Source organism: Salmo trutta, chromosome 14, assembly GCF_901001165.1.
Source record: "Salmo trutta chromosome 14, fSalTru1.1, whole genome shotgun sequence".
NCBI classification, from domain to species: Eukaryota; Metazoa; Chordata; class Actinopteri; order Salmoniformes; family Salmonidae; genus Salmo; species Salmo trutta.
In genome coordinates this window covers 12,523,960-12,543,721 of record NC_042970.1, presented here as the reverse complement: position 1 = coordinate 12,543,721, position 19,762 = coordinate 12,523,960, and the positions used below count along the sequence as shown (strand labels likewise).

Sequence of the window (19,762 nt, the reverse complement as noted above, 5' to 3'; positions counted from 1 at the left end):
CTCAAACACATATGCATTTTTTTAACCTTTATTTAACTAGGCAAGTCAGTTAAGAACAAATTCTTATTTACAATGACAGCCTACCAGGGAACAGTGGGTTAACTGCCTTGTTCAGGAGCAGAACGACAGATTTTTACCTCGTTTGTTCGGTGATTCAATCCAGCAACCTTTCGATTACGGGGCCAACGCCCTAATAGCCACTTGGCGACGTGCCGTCCCAAATGCATATGGGAGCTCTGGGAGAGGAAGTGTGTCCATCTGATGACTGGGCATGTGCCTGAACTCAATTTTATACACTAATTGTAGTCTCACCGATTCATTTCTAATGACCGGTCATTTTTGACCGGGAACACCACAGGTGTACAAAAGTTAAATAAAACACCCAAAATGTAATGAAAATCATCAAAATGTATTTTGTGTTTTCAGATGCCCGGTGTGGACAGAGTCATGGAATCTTAAATGAACTACATTTTTCAGAGAGAAAACTTGTAAATCGGTCCAATTCGACCGGAACACAGCAGGAGGGTTAAGAGGGTAAGGATCAAAGAGCCAAAATCTTGAAATCAATGTCCTAGCATTAAATGACTGAGTTACCCATAGCTCAGAGATGCACAGTTAGAGACCGAGCATATATGCTAATGTGGTTATAGAAAAACAATCCTCTTGTCTTTGTAACTGAACTGGGTAACACTTTATAATAACCTTCATGAATAAAACTGCCCTCATGCATACATACCTGGCCTTATCATGGCAGACATGAGGTTAAATGCTAAATTAGATACAAGTGATATTACAGTATCTAGTGATACTGCATATCCCTCCATACTTGTACTGAAGGACTTGAGAACTCCAGGGACAAACCCTGACTGGAAAGCCATGTACACTTCACAGAAATAATAAATATAATAATAAGTTACAGACGATTCAAGTTAGGATGCAATCCACAGTTAATAAATTCCTTTCAGCTACTAATGCAACATTGTCAGGCCTACTACAAGTTTGAATGGAAATCTGAACACAGACTATCCTACAGCATTGATCGTCCGTTCCGCACTTAGGTAACACTGCCCTCTACCTTCGCTGCAGTTACTGCTCTGAGACTGAGGTGGGCCCTGTTGAGACATAACCCCTTAACCCTAATCAAACTCCTTCTGCACTTGTGTAGAGATATGAGAGGAGTGGATGGGTTTAAGCAATATTCCACAAGTAATACCGGGGTTGGTAAATAGGCTAATACCTGGTAACAATAATTGTAACAAAGCACACCCTGTCATGACGACCATTTTCATGTTATGACTGTTTCTATTATTTGGGTGTTTTTGGAGCCTTTGCTAATGTTAGTTTTTTTCAGAGCACCCGTACTGCACAACGAGGATGAGGAAAGGAATCGCTCGTTGGGGTAAGTCTGGACCCTTCTATAAAATACCACTTACATTATACATTTTTTAGATTTGGTTCTGAAAAAGCTACCTTCTTTAATGTTCCACCTGGCCTATCAAGGGGAAAGGCAGAGCTACTACCATATTGCTTATACCTATCAAATTATTTCAGATCTAAACCTGGGGTTGTTTCCGGACAGGGCCAATGTTTAGTACCCTGGCCTACAAAAAGTTCTCAGTAGACAAAGAGCTATGGTAATATTTTTCATTTTCTATTTGACTCTGATACAAAGGAGTACCATCTGTCTATTGAAAATAATGATGCCATGTCTGAGTCCATGTCTGAGTCCATGTTTGAGTCCATATTTGAGTCCATGTTTGTTCATGTATGTATAATGTCCTACTGTATTGCTTTCTGATGATTGGAGTAAGGTTTTGAAATATTTAGTTATAGATTTTTACGTCAGTCATTTCAAGACAATCATAATTTACCCACAGGTTCCCATTAATGTTTTCTTTCTGATCTGGTTGTTACCTTCGTAAGGACACCACCAGGAGAGTGTAGTTGTGTGAATGGTATGCACTCTAGTAGATACTTTACAGCTTTCATTTGGTGTTGAACGCTAACAGCACTAGTCGGATGAACTAAATAACACATTTGCATAAATAATCATATTTTTATTGTAGTAGAAGGATATGCCACGATGAATGTACAGCAAACAAAACATCTACAGCATCTACAGCTTTAAAGTAAAGCTGGCTTACCTTACTTTATCATTTATTCTCAGGCCAATATTATCAGTAAGGAGCAGAAATTGTCTTCATGCCCTTTTTCACCCGTAACAAAATAACATAAAATTGTGATTAGCTTACAGCTTGTGCTGTATAAACCATGCTGAACAAAGAATAAAACAATTGTATTAATGGCACTGAAAGACAAAGTAGATACACTCACAAGAGATAAAAAGGCAACCATTCGTACATTTTGAATGTCCGGGACTAATAAAAATGAAAGAAACACGAAACAAGGTAACCAAGTGTTTAGTATTCTCTTCTGTGTCTATGGGGCGGGGCCTTTGGCTGCGTCAAACATCTTCTTTCTGCCCTCCATTCCAGACATGGCCTCCACATTCTTCCTCCAGTCACTGACCTCTACTGTCTTCTCCTGCAGGCACACAGACAATGGCAGTCACTATCATGACAGTAGGATTTCAGTTTGTCAGCCCTACGCCTGGTCAGCTTCAAGGTACAAAAACAAACTGTTAGATCGTGTCATTTATGTACAGACTCAGGGAAACATTGACCTGACAATTTAAACAAAACTCCAAACAAAACTCCAGACAGTATATTATAATAAAAACAACAGCAAAAGTCATCGTTGCATCACACTACTTGCAAAAACGACTAGCAGGAACTCGTCAGAGCGATCGACTGTGAATGACCTTACCCATTATTAACTTATGCTGATTGCTTAGGTTCTGCTCACTACAGTGTTGTCCGGTTAGAACACCATGTTGAGTCCCATTACTCTCTTGATAGTCACCACCACACACACACGTGCACACACACACACACACACACACACACACACACACACACACACACACACACACACACACACACACGTGCACACACACACACACACACACACACACACACGTGCACACACACACATGCACATGTGCACACACGCACACGTGCACACACACGTGCACACACACACGTGCACACACACACACGTGGACACAGCTGCTTCTATTGAAGGTAGTTCTTTATGTGTGATAATCCAAATGACTTGGAATCTTATGTTTGTGGTTGTATAGGCAAAGATATGCACACATGTAAACAGTATTAGTTAACTATTCAATATATATGTACATGAATAAATGGCAATGCACTTTAAGACGTCTACGAAGGGCTATAAACACAGCGTCAATATAAACATAAAACTAAACATTCACCTCTTGGAGAGACAGGAACTAATTGTTTGGCTTGAGAATGGGACAATATTTATGGCACTCTCTCTCCAGCCTGTTGTGAGAATCTCCAGGGCTGAGATCTTATCTGATCTGCCCCCACAGGGTCGTAAATTACTCTGCGCATGAGCAAGCTTCAAGAAAATCAAATCAAATCAAATCAGTAGTGTCTGGGATGACTATGGATGCTCACCCATGGCAGAGCAATAAAACACCTTAATAAAGGCCACTATGGAAAACACTGCTGTAGCGTTTTCATGCAAAATACTATGTTTACCAATGCAACAAGATATAACTTAGCCATGGAGAACTGCAAATATGTTGCTACTACTCTCAACATGGCTGCCCTGAATTTATCAGGTACTATCGACAAAGGTCAGTGGAAAAAAGTTGTCACGGACTACTTTCTGGAGGACGATCGTGCCATGCTGACTCTGAAAATGAATCAGACGATGAGGAAATCCCTGATTTAGGTAAAAACATATTAATTTAAGAAGACAATGTAGAGACTTCTGATGACGGTGATGGGGAAGAAACGGCGATCAACAGTGTTGTTGTCACGGAAGAAGTTGACCATGTTTTGAAATCAGTGGAACACAATGGGCCAAACAAGCTGTGCAAACCAAATGGAAATGACACAGGACGTCTTATTTAATGAATGGGGTTGCAGTCTGCGGTGAAGCTTTCATCCATGTATACAGGTAAGAATCTAGCTAAAGTTTCAGATATTATGCGTTTCTAATTTTGGCAGAAAGTTGTTTTCATTGCAAATTAAGGCTTGCTGTTAGCTAGCCAGCTGGAGTTCGATGGCAGGCTGGCTAGCTAACGTTAACATATAACCTAACTTATTTGTTTAACTTTAGCTATCACAATCGCTTTTTATTGCTAGTAACATTACTCTATGGATTGGGATTATAGTTACATTTTTAGCTAGCCAACATTAAAGTGACATGTCTAAACAAAAGACCCGAAGTTAAAGCTTGCTGTTAGCTAGCTAACATTAGCTAATGTTAGATGGCTGGCTTGCTAGCTAACGTTAGCATTGAACCTAACTTATTTTGTTATCTTTAGCTATGACAATCGGGTTGTATTGCTACTAACGTTACTCTATGGATTGGGATTATATACTGCTCAAAAAAATAAAGGGAACACTTAAACAACACATCCTAGATCTGAATGAAAGAAATAATCTTATTAAATACTTTTTTCTTTACATAGTTGAATGTGCTGACAACAAAATCACACAAAAATAATCAATGGAAATCCAATTTATCAACCCATGGAGGTCTGGATTTGGAGTCACACTCAAAATTCAAGTGGAAAACCACACTACAGGCTGATCCAACTTGGATGTAATGTCCTTAAAACAAGTCAAAATGAGGCTCAGTAGTGTGTGTGGCCTCCACGTGCCTGTATGACCTCCCTACAACGCCTGGGCATGCTCCTGATGAGGTGGCAGATGGTCTCCTGAGGGATCTCCTTCTAGACCTGGACTAAAGCATCCGCCAACTCCTGGACAGTCTGTGGTGCAACGTGGCGTTGGTGGATGAAGCGAGACATGATGTCCCAGATGTGCTCAATTGGATTCAGGTCTGGGGAACGGGCGGGCCAGTCCATAGTATCAATGCCTTCCTCTTGCAGGAACTGCTTACACACTCCAGCCACATGAGGTCTAGCATTGTCTTGCATTAGGAGGAACCCAGGGCCAACCGCACCAGCATATGGTCTCACAAGGGGTCTGAGGATCTCATCTCGGTACCTAATGGCAGTCAGGCTACCTCTGGCGAGCACATGGAGGGCTGTGCGGCCCCCCAAAGAAATGCCACCCCACACCATGACTGACCCACCGCCAAACCGGTCATGCTGGAGGATGTTGCAGGCAGCAGAACGTTCTCCACGGCGACTCCAGACTCTGTCACGTCTGTCACATGTGCTCAGTGTGAACCTGCTTTCATCTGTGAAGATCACAGGGCGCCAGTGGCGAATTTGCCAATCTTGGTGTTCTCTGGCAAATGCCAAATGTCCTGCACGGTGTTGGGCTGTAAGCACAACCCCCACCTGTGGACGTCGGGCCCTCATACCACCCTCATGGAGTCTGTCTCTGACCGTTTGAGCAGACACATGCACATTTGTGGCCTGCTGGAGGTCATTTTGCAGGGCTCTGGCAGTGCTCCTCCTGCTCCTCCTTGCACAAAGGCGGAGGTAGCGGTCCTGCTGCTGGGTTGTTGCCCTCCTATGACCTCCTCCACATCTCCTGATGTACTTGCCTGTCTCCTGGTAGCGCCTCCATGCTCTGGACACTACGCTGACAGACACAGCAACCCTTCTTGCCACAGCTCACATTGATGTGCCATCCTGGATGAGCTGCACTACCTGAGCCACTTGTGTGGGTTGTAGACTCCGTCTCATGCTACCACTAGAGTGAAAGCACCGCCAGCATTCAAATGTGACCAAAACATCAGCCAGGAAGCATAGGAACTGAGAGGTGGTCTGTGGTCCCCACCTGCAGAACCACTCCTTTATTGGGGGTGTCTTGCTAATTGCCTATAATTTCCACCTGCTGTCTATTCCATTTGCACAACAGCATGTGAAATGTATTGTCAATCAGTGTTGCTTCCTAAGTGGACAGTTTGATTTCACAGAAGTGTGATTGACTTGGAGTTACATTGTGTTGTTTAAGTGTTCCTTTTATTTTTTTGAGAATTGTAGTTAATTTTTTAGCTAGATAACGTTAACGTGTCATGTCTGAACAAAGGACCCCAAGTTAAAGCTTGCTGTTAGCTAGCTGAGGTTAGATGGCTGGCTTGCTAACTAACATTAACATTAAACCTAACTTATTTGGTTAACTTTAGCTATGACAATCGGTTTGTATTGCTAGTAACGTTACTCTATGGATTGGGATTATAGTTCATTTTTTAGCTAGCTAACGTGACATGTCTAAACAAAATACCTCAAGTTAAAGCTTGCTATTAGCTAGCTAACATTAGATGGATACTTGCTAGCTAGGTTAGATGGATACTTGCTAGCTAACATTAATTTACGTGTATGAATTGTGTGTAACTTTAGTGATGTTTTCTCAGAATGCCATTTCGCATTGCTAGTTATAGTCTAATGTTAGCTAGCTAACACTGAACCTATTTGGTTAACTTTAGGTAGCTATGACACTTGGTTATATTGCTAGTTATAGCTTTCTGCTAGCTAGCCAGCTGATGTTAGATGGCAGGCTAGCTAGCTAACATTACGTGCTTGAAGTGTGTGTAGTGATGTTATCTCAGAATGCCATTTCACATCTATTGTATAATAATGCTAAAATATTTGTGTCTGGAATTTGTCTTTCAGCATCAGTAGAACACGCCTGACTCTCCTCCACGAGTCATACAAGGAGAATAGTCTAATGCCTCTCATCAAAAAGAAAGCTGGCCCAAGCAAGCAAAGGCAGCAGCGCAGTCATCAACTACATGTACCATTTCTTCACCAACTACGGGGTTGGGGAAACACGTGTGGACCTGAATTGTGATAACTGCAGTGGCCAAAACAAGAACAAGTTTGTGCTCTGGTATTGTGCCTGGCGGACAATGCACAAGCTCCACCACAGTCTGGATCTTCACTTCCTGATCACAGGCCACTCCAAGTTTACCCTCGACTTGTGCTTCGGCCTCATCAAGTAACGCTTCAGAAAGACCAGAGTGAACACTTTGTTTGGACTTGAGGATGGTACGGTGCTGGTGGAAAGCTATGGCTGGCAACAACGCCCGACTTGGTACTTCAGGCCGCTGCCACAGATCAAGCAGTACCAGCACTTCAGGTGAAAATCATTTTCATTGCATTGCATGACGTTATTCATAACTTGACGTTATCTAAACTTGGGAGGTGAATTGATGTTGTGCAGGGTTGTAATGTCTTCTGACAGCTTCTATGCTCTGGAGCCTGGCGTTGTTGTCGCCAAGGAGCGTTCGGACTGTCGGGACCAGGTTTCAGCTGCTGTGCAACGCTGACGTCCTTCCTGCCATAGATGGTCTGCCTGTACTTGCACCACCTGGACTGGACACAGCTAGACAAACTTATATTTTTGAGAAGATCAAGGCGGTGACCCGATCCTGTAGGTTCATGCTATACAACATTCGCAGAGTACGACCCTGCCTTACACAGGAAGCGGCGCAGGTCCTAATTCAGGCACTTGTCATCTCCCGTCTGGATTACTGCAACTCCCTGTTGGCGGGGCTCCCTGCCTGTTGCCATTAAACCCCTACAACTCATCCAGAACGCCGCAGCCCGTCTGGTGTTCAACCTTCCCAAGTTCTCTCACGTCACCCCGCTCCTCCGCACACTCCACTGGCTTCCAGTTGAAGCTCGCATCTGCTACAAGACCATGGTGCTTGCCTACGGAGCTGTGAGGGGAACGGCACCTCCGTACCTTCAGGCTCTGATCAGGCCCTACACCCAAACAAGGGCACTGCGTTCATCCACCTCTGGCCTGCTGGACCCCTACCTCTGCGGAAGCAGTTCCCGCTCAGTTCCCGCTCAGCCCGCTCAGTCCCCGCTCAGCCCAGTCAAAACTGTTCGCTGCTCTGGCATCCCAATGGTGGAACAAGCTCCCTCACGACGCCAGGACAGCGGAGTCAATCACCACCTTCCGTAGACACCTGAAACCCCACCTCTTTAAGGAATACCTGGGATAGGATATAGTAATCCTTCTACCCCCCCCAAAAAAAGATATAGATGTACTATTGTAAAGTGGTTGTTCCACTGGATATCATAAGGTGAATGCACCAATTTGTAAGTCGCTCTGGATAAGAGCGTCTGCTAAATGACGTAAATGTAAATGTAAGATCAGGGAGTTTTACAACAAAGAGGCTATGGACATCACATGCCCTGCACCAAAGTTTTACTGCTAACCTACAAAACATTACATGGGCTTGCTCCTGCCTATCTTTCCAATTTGGTCCTGCTGTACATACCTACATGTACACCACAGTCACAAGACGCAGGCCTCCTTTCTGCCCTAGAATTTCTAATCAAACAGCTGGAGGCAGGGCTTTCTCCTGAAGAGCTCCATTTTTATGGAATGGTCTGCCTATCCATGTGAGAGACGCAGACTCGGTCTTGACCTTTAAGTCTTTAATGAAGACTCATCTCTTCAGTAGGTCCTATGATTGAGTGTAGTCTGACCCATGAGTGTGAAGGTGAATGGAAAGGTACTGGAGCAACAAACCACCCTTGCTGTCTCTGCCAGGCCGGTTCCCCTCTCTCCACTGGGATTCTCTGCCTCAAACCCTATTACGTGTGCTGAGTCACTGGCTTACTGGTGCTCTTCCATGCTGTCTCTAGGAGGGGTGCGTCACTTGAGTGGGTTGAGTCACTGACGTGGTCTTCCTGTCCGGGTTGGTGCATCCCCCCCCTTCGGGTTCGTGCCATGGGGGAGATTTCGTGGGCTATACTCGGCCTTGTCTTAGGATAGTGAGTTGGTGGTTGAAGTTATCCCTCTAGTGGTGTGGGGGCTGTGCTTTGGCAAAGTGGGTGAGGTTATATCCTGCCTGTTTGGCCCTGTCCGGGGGTATCGTCGGATGGGGCCACGGTGTATTCCGACCCCTCCTGTCTCAGCCTCCAGTATTTATGCTGCAATAGTTTATGTCGGGGGCTAGGGTCAGTCTGTTATATCTGGAGTATTTCTTCTGTCTTATCTGGTGTCCTGTGTGAATGTAAGTATGCTCTCTCTAGTTCTCTCTCTCTATTTCTCTCTCTCTCTTTCCCTCGGAGGACCTGAGCCCTAGGTCCATGCCTCAGAACTACCTGGCCCAATGACTCCTTGCTGTCCCCAGTCCACCTGGTTGTGCTGCTGCTCCAGTTTCAACTGTTCTGCCTGCGGCTATGGAACCCTGACCTGTTCACCGGATCTGCTACCTTATCCCAGACCTGCTGTTTTCAACTCTCTAAACTGTTGCACCCTCTACAACCACTGTGATTACTATTATCTGACCCTGCTGGTCATCTATAAACATTTGAACATCTTGGCCATGTTCTGTTATAATCTCCTCTCGGCACAGCCAGAAGAGGACTGGCCAACCCTCATAGCCTGGTTCCTCTTAAGGATTCTTCCTAGGTTTCAGCCTTTCTAGGGAGTTTTTCCTATCCACCGTGCTTCTACACCTGCATTGCTTGCTGTTTGGGGTTTTAGGCTGGGTTTTCTGTACAGCACTTTGTGACATCAGCTGATGTAAGAAGGGCTTTATAAATACATTTGATTTATTGATTGACCAAAGTCAAGGGCAGGACAGAAACATGCTCTCCGAATATAGATTCCCTGTTCATGTGTGGTTCGGACGGACCAGTAATCTGCACTATCTGCAGTGCCTCTATTCAAATAACTCTCTCCTAACCCACACGCCATACGTTGCTGCTACTATTTATTTTTTTATCCTGCTGCTCAGTCACTTTACCCCTGATTGTATGCATACAACTACCTCGTGTATCACTGATATCTTTATTGATATTGTTCTTTTACATACTGTATATTATTTTATTTTGACACGATCTACTTCTGATATTGCTACTATGCAAGTAACCATTTGGCTGTACCATTTACACCTTCTGTAGAGACCCATTCACTTAGCAAAATATTGATATGTAAAATGAATATTGATATGTGTGGTTGTAACATGATTTTGTGACATACTACAACAATATCATGTGACTGTATCAAGTGTCCACCACATCCATATATGGCTGCATGGCCTTAACTTATGTATAAAATACTATGTGATAAGTGTGCATGTAACAGTATATAAAGTATGCGAATGTACTGGTGTGAAGGCATGGGCAGTGGTCAAAGTTACTTAAGTAAAAATACTTTAACACTTAAGTATTTTTTGGCGGTATCTGTACATCACTTTACTTTTGATATTTTTGGCAACTTTTCCTTTTACTTCACTACATTCCTAAAGAAAATGAATGTACTTTTTACTCCATACATGTTCCCTGACAACCAAAAGTACTCGTTACATTTTGGCAGGAAAATTATCCAATTCACACACTTATCAAGAGAACATCCCTACTGCATCTGATCTGGCAGACTCACTAAACAAAAATGCTTTGTTTGTAAATGATGTCTGAGTGTTGGATTGTGCCCCCTCATCTTCCTCAGGTGCATGATGTTTTTTTGTGGTGTTCTGGGCTGAGGTGTCAACTATAGCAGACCAGAATCCGGTGATTCTAAGGGCCATGTTAAAACATCTAGCTGGAGCCATCTGGGCGGTTGGCTGTCGATGCTCTCACCCACCTGTGACTTAATGCTACTTTCGTCAAACCCCACTACAAGCGGTCTGGCAAGAACCAGTCAGATGTCCCAAATCCATAGTTTTATTTTATAGTTCACCAGCACACATTAGTACACACAAAGATCACTTATTTAAAATAGACACTGAAAACTCGGTCACAAGCCAAACTTGCATGACTTTAGGGAAACTGAAGGGACTGTGAGGGAAAGTCAGGTAGAGAGGAGCAGGACAGACTTTTTTTTACACTATTGCTTGCTACCTTTGGTCTGATGAGGACCCACTAAATATACCACGGCAAACAAACATACCTTCTCTGTGTCCTCCTTCTTGACTGACTTCAGGTTTGTCCGGAGGTCCATGGAGACCTTGTGTTTGGAGCCCAGAAGGGAGCGCAGGATGGCATCAGCAGAGACCCTCACCCTCCTCAGGTTGGGCCGCTTGAACTTCCCCCTCAGGTCCAGAACTTTGATGTTCAGGTCCTTGATCTGTGGGACAGAAGAGGTGGACCATCATAGAGATAAAACTAAAGTTGCTTCAATCTTTATGGGCTACACAACAGGCATCTGGGACCACAATGGAAATAAGTATCAGACTTTCGTGCAATCTCTGCATTTTTTTCTTATTTACATAAGTATTCAGACCCTTTGCTATGAGACACGAAATTGAGCTCAGGTGCATCCTGTTTCAATTGATCATCCTTGAAATGTTTCTACAACTTGAATGGAGTCCTCCTGCGGTAAATTAAATTGATTGGACATGATTTGGAAAGGTACACCTTTCTACATAAGGTCCCACAGTTGATAGTGCATGTCAGAGGAAAAACCAAGCCATGCGGTCAAAGGAATTGTCCATAGAGCTCCGAGACAGGATTGTGTCAAGGCATAGATATGGAGGAAGGGTACCAAAACATTTCTTCAGCATTGAAGTTCCCCGAGAACACAGTGGATAATTGTCTGTCCTCGGTTGCAACACTCACTGCTGAGTTCCAAACTGCCTCTGGAAGCAACATCAGCACAACAACTGTTGGTCCGGAGCTTCATGAAATGGGTTTCCATAGCCAAGCAGCCGCACACAAACCTAAGATCACCATGCGCAATGCCAAGTGTAGGCTGGAATGGTGTAAAGCTCGCCGCCATTGGACTCTGGAGCAGTGGAAATGCGTTCTCTGGAGTGATGAATCACGCTTCACCATCTGGCAGTACGACGAACAAATCTGGGTTGCCAGGTGAACTCTACCTGCCTGAATGCAAAGTTACAACTGTAAAGTTTGGTGGAGGAAGAATGGTCTGGGGCTGTTTTTAATGGTTCGGGCTAGGCCCCTTAGTTCCTTTGAATGGAAATCTACAGCATAAAATGACATTTAAGATGATACTGTGCTTCCAACCTTATGGCAACAGTTTGGGGAAGGCCCTTTCCTGTTTCAGAATGACAATGCCCGTGCACAAAGCAAGGTCAATACAGAAATGGTATGTCAAGATTGGTGTGGATGAACTTGACTGGCCTGAGCCCTGACCTCAACCCCATCGAACACCTTTGGGATGAATTGGAATGCAGACTGAGAGCCAGGCCTAATCGCCCAACATCAGTGCCTGACCTAACTAATGCTCTTGTGGCTGAATGGAAGTAAGTCCCAGCAGCAATGTTCCAACATCTAGTGGAAAGCCTTCCCAGAAGAGTGGAGGCTATTATAGCAGCAAAGGGGGGGGGGGACCAACTCCATATTAATGCCCATGATGTTGGAATGAGATATTCGATGAGCAGGTGTCCACATACTTTTGGTCATGTGGTGTATGATTCAAGCAGCACCATGTAGGCTACGTTACCTCTCTGGTGTTGTGCATGACTTTGGCTTCAATGTCGTATCGCTCCTCATCCACTACATCAACCTTGGCATGTAACTCCTGACATAACTCCTATTGGGGAAATTAGAATTAGCAATGAGCTACCCAGCACCCAGGACCATAAACAGTCAACAGGTTTATTGAACGTATGTATGGATGGGAGTACCTGGAGCTCAGCAAAGGACATGCCACCAGTCTGTAAGGGAGGAGCTCTCTCTGCCAGATACCTCTCCTTCTCCTCCTCTTTATCCACTATCTCCTGCTCGATCTCCTCCTTCGCCTTGGCCACCATTAAGCTCTGATAATACATTTAAGTTTGAAAATGTATTGCCACATATGATAGGTAGTTGCCGAACAGTCAAGTGTTATTGCTGTAGCCGTAGTGTGGCTATAGACTCACCTTTAGCATGAGCTTACGGGAGGCAGAGATCTTCGACTTTTGCTTCAAAAATATTAAATCAATTTGATTAATTTAGTTATAGTCAAATTATGATTGACAGTATAATAATGTCTCAATTAATCAGAGTTTATCAGCATTTATGTAATACAATTAGAGCTCTTACCTCTTGTCTGTAAAGAAAAAAACACACATTTTAGTGTAAACATAATTTGGCATTAGAGATAAAGTATCTGAAACACTTCCCGATGTGGCAGACAGAATTTAGCAGGCAGTCATTGCTAGTGTTTCTTAAGATAACTGCCATGTGATGTCTGACCCTTCTCTTAAAGGGGACTGCTGGAAAAGAAAACAGAAACATGATATACTTACACTTGATCTGGCATCTTGGCAATGTAGATTCCCCTAGAAGACAAAAATAAAACTTCTTGTTTCTGAAGTGCTTGATGACAGAGACCACAAATCCACAGCAGTGGTTCCCAAACTTTTTATAGTCCCGTACCCCTTCAAACATTCAACCTCCAGCTGTGTACCCCCTCTAGCACCTGGGTCAGCGCACTCTCAAATGTTGTTTTTTTGCCACCATTGTAAGTCTGCCACACACACACTATAAGACACATTTATTAAACATAACAATGAGTGTGAGTTTTTGTCACAACCCGGCTCATGGGAAGTGACAAAAAGCTCTTATAGGACCAGGGCACAAATAATAATATAATAATAATCAATAAGTGTGCTCTTTATTTAGCCATCTTACATATAAAACCTTAATGTACATCAAAATCGTGAATACCTCACCACAGGTTAATGAGAAGAGTGTGCTTGAAAGGATGCACATAACTCTGCAATGTTGGGTTGTATTGGAGAGAGTCTCAGTCTTAAATCATTTTTCACACAACTGACTGCATTTAGTTTTCATGCTTGTGAGGGCCGAGAATCCACTCTCACATGGGTATGTGGTTGCAAAGGGCATCAGTGTCTTAACAGCCCAATTTGCAAAGGCAGGATACTATCGCTGGCAGTGGCTTCTGATTAAACTCAATTTTCACAGGACAGTTTGTTGCAATTTAGATTGAGGCTCTCTTGTTCAGATATCGGTAAGTGGACTGGAGGCAGGGCATCAAAGGGATAAGCTTGAGTTCATTTGCACACAGAAAATCATACAATGATGGAAAGACCTGTGTGTTGTCCTTGTTAATGCAGACAGAGAAGAGCTCCAACCTCTTAATCATAGCCTCAATTTTGTCCCGCACATTGAAAAGAGTTGTGGAGAGTCTCTGTAATCCTAGATTCAGATCATTCAGGCGAGAAAAAACATCACCCAGATAGGCCAGTCGTGTGAGAAACTCGTCATCATGCAAGCATTCAGACAAGTGAAAATTATGCTCAGCAAAGAAAACTTCAAGCTCGTTTCTCAATTTAAAAAAAAACATGCCAATACTTTGCCCCTTGATAACCAGCGCACTTCTGTATGTTGTAAAAGCGTTACATGGTCGCTACCCATATTATTGCATAATGCAGAAAATACAGGAGAGTTCAGGAGCCTTGCTTTAACAAAGTTAACCATTTTCACTGTAGATTCCAAAACGTCTTTCAAGCTGTCAGGCATTCCCTTGGCAGCAAGAGGCTCTCAGTGGATGCAGCAGTGTACCCAAGTGGCGTCGGGAGCAACTACTTGCATGCGTGTTAGCACTCCACTATGTCTCCCTGCCATGGCTTTTGCACCATCAGTACAGATACCAACACATCTTGACCATCAAAGTCCATTTGATGTCACAAAGCTATTCAGTACTTTAAAAATATTCTCTCCTGTTGTGTTGTTTTCCAGTGGTTTTCAGAAGAGGATGTCTTCCTTAACTGACCCCCCATAAATGTAACAGGCATATACCAGGAGCTTTGCCAGGCCCTCCACGTCTGTTGACTCATCCAGCTGTAACGCATAGAATTCACTGGCTTGTATGCGAAGCAGTAATTGTTTCAAAACATCTCCTGCCATGTCACTGATCCGTCGTGAAACAGTGTTATTTGATGAAGGCATTGTCTGTATAGTTTTTTGGCATTTTCCCTTAGTATTGTCCCAGTCATATCCGTGGCAGCAGGAAGAATTAAGTCCTCCACAATAGTATGGGGCTTGCCTGTCCTAGCCACTCGGTAGCTCACCATATAGGACGCTACCAGCCCCTTCTTATTAATGGTATCTGTTGCTTTTATACATGTCTTACTACTCGAAAGTCGTCTTAATTCTCGCTCATAAAACTCCAGTGGCTTATTTTTCAAATTGGCATGTTTCATTTCTAAATGTCTGCAGAAGAGTGAAGGTTTCATTGAGTTGTGAGATAGTACATTTGCACATATAACACACTGTGGCTGAGGAAAGGCACTACTCCCAATATAAGTGAACTCCAAATCAATGTAGTTCTCATCATATTTGCGCCTCTTCAAATAAAAACATGAGAATTAGGGGAAAGTAAAATACAGTGCTACCTCTACTTCTTATACAGTCACTAATGCTTGAAGTCTGTTGTTCGGTGCTTTCTGGGTAAGGGGGCAGTAGCCCTTCAGCTGCATCAGATTCACAACTGTCAGTGTCCATGCTAGCTGGGCTAGCAACAAATGTAGAATTACTGATGTAAGCATTTGATGTGCGCGTGGAAGCAGAACAACTTGTGTCGTTGACAGGTGCAGGTGTAGTACTGCTGGTAGTAGCAGAACTACCAGTAGAGCTGGTATGTGTCTCTATTGACATGGGCCGTACTTTTTTTTTAACCATTTATCAATTTTCGAGCAAAAGGAATGAGCAGCAGCTACGTTTGGCTACATACGGACCATTAGTGGAGTTCTCGCCAGAGCGTAACGGTTAATGTGATTGGATGTTAATTATTTGACTAAGCTACCTGTATTTGACATTGTGTTGTTATTTTGCTGAACACTAGATGGTTTAATTTTATTTTTGGCAGTGAAACGAGGCTACTCAGGTGAGAAAAAAACATCACCCAAATGTATAGCCCCATTAGAAAATCTAAATGGACTGTTTGAAAATGTGAATCACATTTCTATTTGGCGTACCCCTAACTGCATTGCGCGTACCCCTGGGGGTAGCCGGTCAACAGTAATTAGGCCTCCCATTTCAATTCCCTTGATACATCATAATAGCTTTCAATGGACTGATATACAAAGCAATTGGATGATTCTACAGTATATTGTCAACTTAATGAATATGATCTATTATACGCATGTAATATGACTGAAAAACAACTAAAGTTTAACAGATGTTTGGTTATTCATTCCTTTGGCTAAATGAACAACAGTGACCCATTTGTACATAGTTGTTTACTATCTAGCCATGGATTGTTATTCTCCACCTACTACAGTACATTCTCATGGTTTTTATTCTCCACCTACTACAGTACATTATCATGGTTGTTATTCTCCACCTGCTGCAGTACATTATCATGGCTGTTATTCTCCACCTGCTACAGTACATTATCATGGTTGTTATTCTCCACCTGTTACAGTACATTATCATGGTTGTTATTCTCCACCTACTACAGTACATTATCATGGTTGTTATTCTCCTCCAACTACAGTACATTATCATGGTTGTTATTCTCCACATACTACAGTACATTATCATGGTTGTTATTCTCCTCCAACTACAGTACATTATCATGGTTGTTACTCTCCTCCAACAACAATACATTATCATGGTTGTTATTCTCCTCCAACTACAGTACATTATCATGGTTGTTACTCTCCTCCTACTACAGTACATTATCATGGTTGTTACTCTCCTCCAACTACAGTACATTATCATGGTTGTTACTCTCCACCAACTACAGTACATTATCATGGTTGTTACTCTCCTCCTACTACAGTACATTATCATGGTTGTTATTCTCCACCTACTACAGTACATTATCATGGTTGTTATACTACACCTGCTACAGTACATTATCATGGTTGTTATTCTCCACCTGCTACAGTACATTATCATGGTTGTTATTCTCCACCTGCTACAGTACATTATCATGGTTGTTATTCTCCACCTACTACAGTACATTATCAACAGGTTAAAAGTGGTCACTCAGGGCTCCAAGTGGTTTACTTCACCAGACCCTACTACTACAGCTCACCCTCTGGCCTGGGGTCTGGAGCCTGGGTTATGGAGTCTGGGGTCTGGAGCTTGGGTTATGGAGTCTGGGGTCTGGAGCCTGGGTTATGGAGTCTGGGGTCTGGAGCCTGGGTTATGGAGCCTGGGTTATGGAGCCTAGTGTCTGGAGCCTGGGTTATGGAGCCTGGTGTCTGGAGCCTGGGGTCTGGAGCCTGGTGTCTGGAGCCTGGGTTATGGAGCCTGGTGTCTGGAGCCTGGTGTCTGGAGCCTGGTGTCTGGAGCCTGGGTTATGGAGCCTGGGTTATGGAGCCTGGGTTATGGAGCCTGGGTTATGGAGCCTAGTGTCTGGAGCCTGGTGTCTGGAGCCTGGGTTATGGAGCCTGGTGTCTGGAGTCTGGGGTCTGGAGCCTGATGCCCGGGGTCTGGAGCCTGGAGACTGTGGCCCATCCCCTTTCTGCTGACAATGGCTCTCCCCCAGAAAATAAAGTGATGGCAGACAGAGGGAGAGGCGTTCATCGGCTCTGGCGTGGTAACTATTCCAGACAGATAACAATCCCAGCTTTCTCCTGCTCATTTCCACTGGATAACGCTCCACAAATAGACCTGTCAGGCTGCCTTCTCCTTAAAGGGACCAGGAGGTTGGGATTAAGAGGTTCTTTTTTAGAATTTCCAATTCAATGAGGAATGTCGCGGTGTCCAGTTTAGATGGGATCCCAGTTTGAATGATTAGTAATATGAAACAATGTGGAATACTTAGAGGTTATGGAAATAACTGTTAAACATGAACAACTTCTTTAATTCTGTTGGAATTTATTGTCTGAGTCAAATCTTTAATGTCACAGTCAAATCCCACAAAGAATATACAATTCATTGGAACAAAATATAAATTGGAAAACTCAAATCAGTTGGAAACCTGAAAGTCAAAAATGAATTTCCCAAACAAATTAATTGTAAAAAGAAAATAAGGAAAATCTATATTTTAATTCCAGATTGTTCTAATAGGCCTATCCTTTAAATGTGATTTCTTTAGATTTGCTTCTGATTTACAGTTTAATTTTGCCCTTATATAAATTGTGTCTAATATCTAAAAAGTAAAATAAATAGTAAATTACTCAATAATGGCCGATTTTCTACATACTGAAATACACAGATAATTATGATCATACAATTAATAATGTTCTGCAATTATACCTGAACCTCAAATTCAAAGAATACAGAAAAGCTCTAAGTATTGTCTCCTCAATATCAGAATGAGAGGGGAGTCCTGTCTTACCTTCCTGTGCTGAGGTGGGAGATGTTCCGTAGAGGCTCAGAGTGCTGGGGAGTAGAATGCACCAGAGTATTTAGCTCTCTACCATTGTCCTTCCTGCCCGTCACTGGGACCCCAGAATAGAACACACCCTAGGGCTGGTCTCTCTTATCCACTGCTTATAATGCTGAACTTTCCAGTCATACCTTTGGTTAGGGATGTTGGGGGTTGGACATTGTTATCTTATCTCAGTCACGGTGACTGACAAGCCAGCAATGAAAAGTATGTAAAGGAAGTAGTCCAAATAAACATTTTATTCTCTTCAGACCATATGATGGAGTTTTGCTAAGGGATCCAATAGGTTGATTCTGCAGGCAGTTTGGTTGCTGTGTTCTCTGTTGGCTGGTAATGAGAGAGATTCTGCTGGCAGTTTGGTTGCTGTGTTCTCTGTTGGCTAGTAATGAGAGAGATTCTGCTGGCAGTTTGGTTACTGTGTTCTCTGTTGGCTGGTAATGAGACAGGTTTTTCAGGCAGTTTGGCTGCTGTCAGTTCTTCATTTGTAAATTGGGAGGTGCCGGAACAAAACATGAGCCTGGGTGGGTGGTGACCTGGGGGCTCTGATGTACCAGAAATCAGAAAATCAAATCAGCTTTATAATAAAGTATTGCATGCGTTATCATCGCTTTCGCGTACAGGCATAGAGCAGTAGAGTAGAGGCACTTGCAGAAGTTGCACACATGGGGGAAAAAAATTGTAGCCTAGGGTCTGGGAAAATGTTGGCCTTTTATAAATGCATTTCATACAATTCTACATCATTTTAGATGATGCAGACTTTAGCAGAATCTTTTTTAATACCTCACAAATGATCGAAATGACAAGATACTTTGACACTGACAAACTGACAATCTGAGATGAATAAAAATGATCAGTAGCCTGGTTCTAGGTGTGTGGAGACACACATATTGTACAATATGAGGAGGAAATTATAGTTCTAAAAAAGCTTTCCAGTTTCACTGACTCACCAAATGATGTGCAGCTCTCTCAACGGCAACTGGCCGATGCATCAGTACCAAATAAGTATTTCTCTCTTGTTTTACATTGCAGTTCCCTCAATAGGCCTATTTGGAAGTTGATAGCCTACAGCAGAGAGATGAGTCTTCTCTTTTAAGCAGGAGACATTGCTTTCCAACCTGTGTTTTCACACTAATGTATTTGAAATATTGCAAAGGCCTATTTTGGTTTCATGCTGTTCACTGACAGATTTGCAGCACATTCCCAACCATTTATTTTTTTACCTTTATTTAACTAGGCAAGTCAGTTAAGAACAAATTCTTGTTTTCAATGATGGCCTAGGAACAGTGGGTTAACTGCCTTGTTCAGGGGCAGAACAACAGATTTGAACCTTGTCAGCTCAGGGATTCAATCTTGCAACCTTTCAGCTACTAGTCCAACACTCTAACCACTAGGCTACGCTGTCGGAATACCTTGTGATTGGGCTACACACAATCCACAGCTAGGCTATAAGCTATTGATCC

General features: G+C 43.1%; 1 protein-coding gene across 1 annotated transcript; it reads right to left on the bottom strand.

The window, feature by feature from the left end:
• Positions 1-2,036: 2,036 nt before the first annotated feature.
• Positions 2,037-18,690, bottom strand: LOC115207409 (troponin I, slow skeletal muscle). The gene is made up of 8 exons (XM_029774475.1): positions 18,252-18,690; positions 13,240-13,272; positions 13,034-13,040; positions 12,871-12,912; positions 12,637-12,768; positions 12,453-12,542; positions 10,938-11,114; positions 2,037-2,544 (listed from the first exon to the last, which is right to left on the bottom strand). Exons 2-8 carry the CDS (start codon positions 13,251-13,253, stop codon positions 2,440-2,442), a joined length of 567 nt encoding a protein of 188 aa, XP_029630335.1. The 5' UTR covers positions 13,254-13,272; positions 18,252-18,690; the 3' UTR covers positions 2,037-2,439.
• Between the last annotated feature and the right edge of the window lie 1,072 nt (positions 18,691-19,762).

Excerpts from the sequence above, each read along its gene's own strand:
- LOC115207409 (XM_029774475.1), bottom strand. Across the intron at positions 12,543-12,636 it reads TGTCCTTTGCTGAGCTCCAG|GAGTTATGTCAGGAGTTACA; the intron begins GTACTCCCATCC and ends TTTCCCCAATAG. Across the intron at positions 2,545-10,937 it reads AGAAGGAGGACACAGAGAAG|GAGAAGACAGTAGAGGTCAG; the intron begins GTATGTTTGTTT and ends GTGTGCCTGCAG.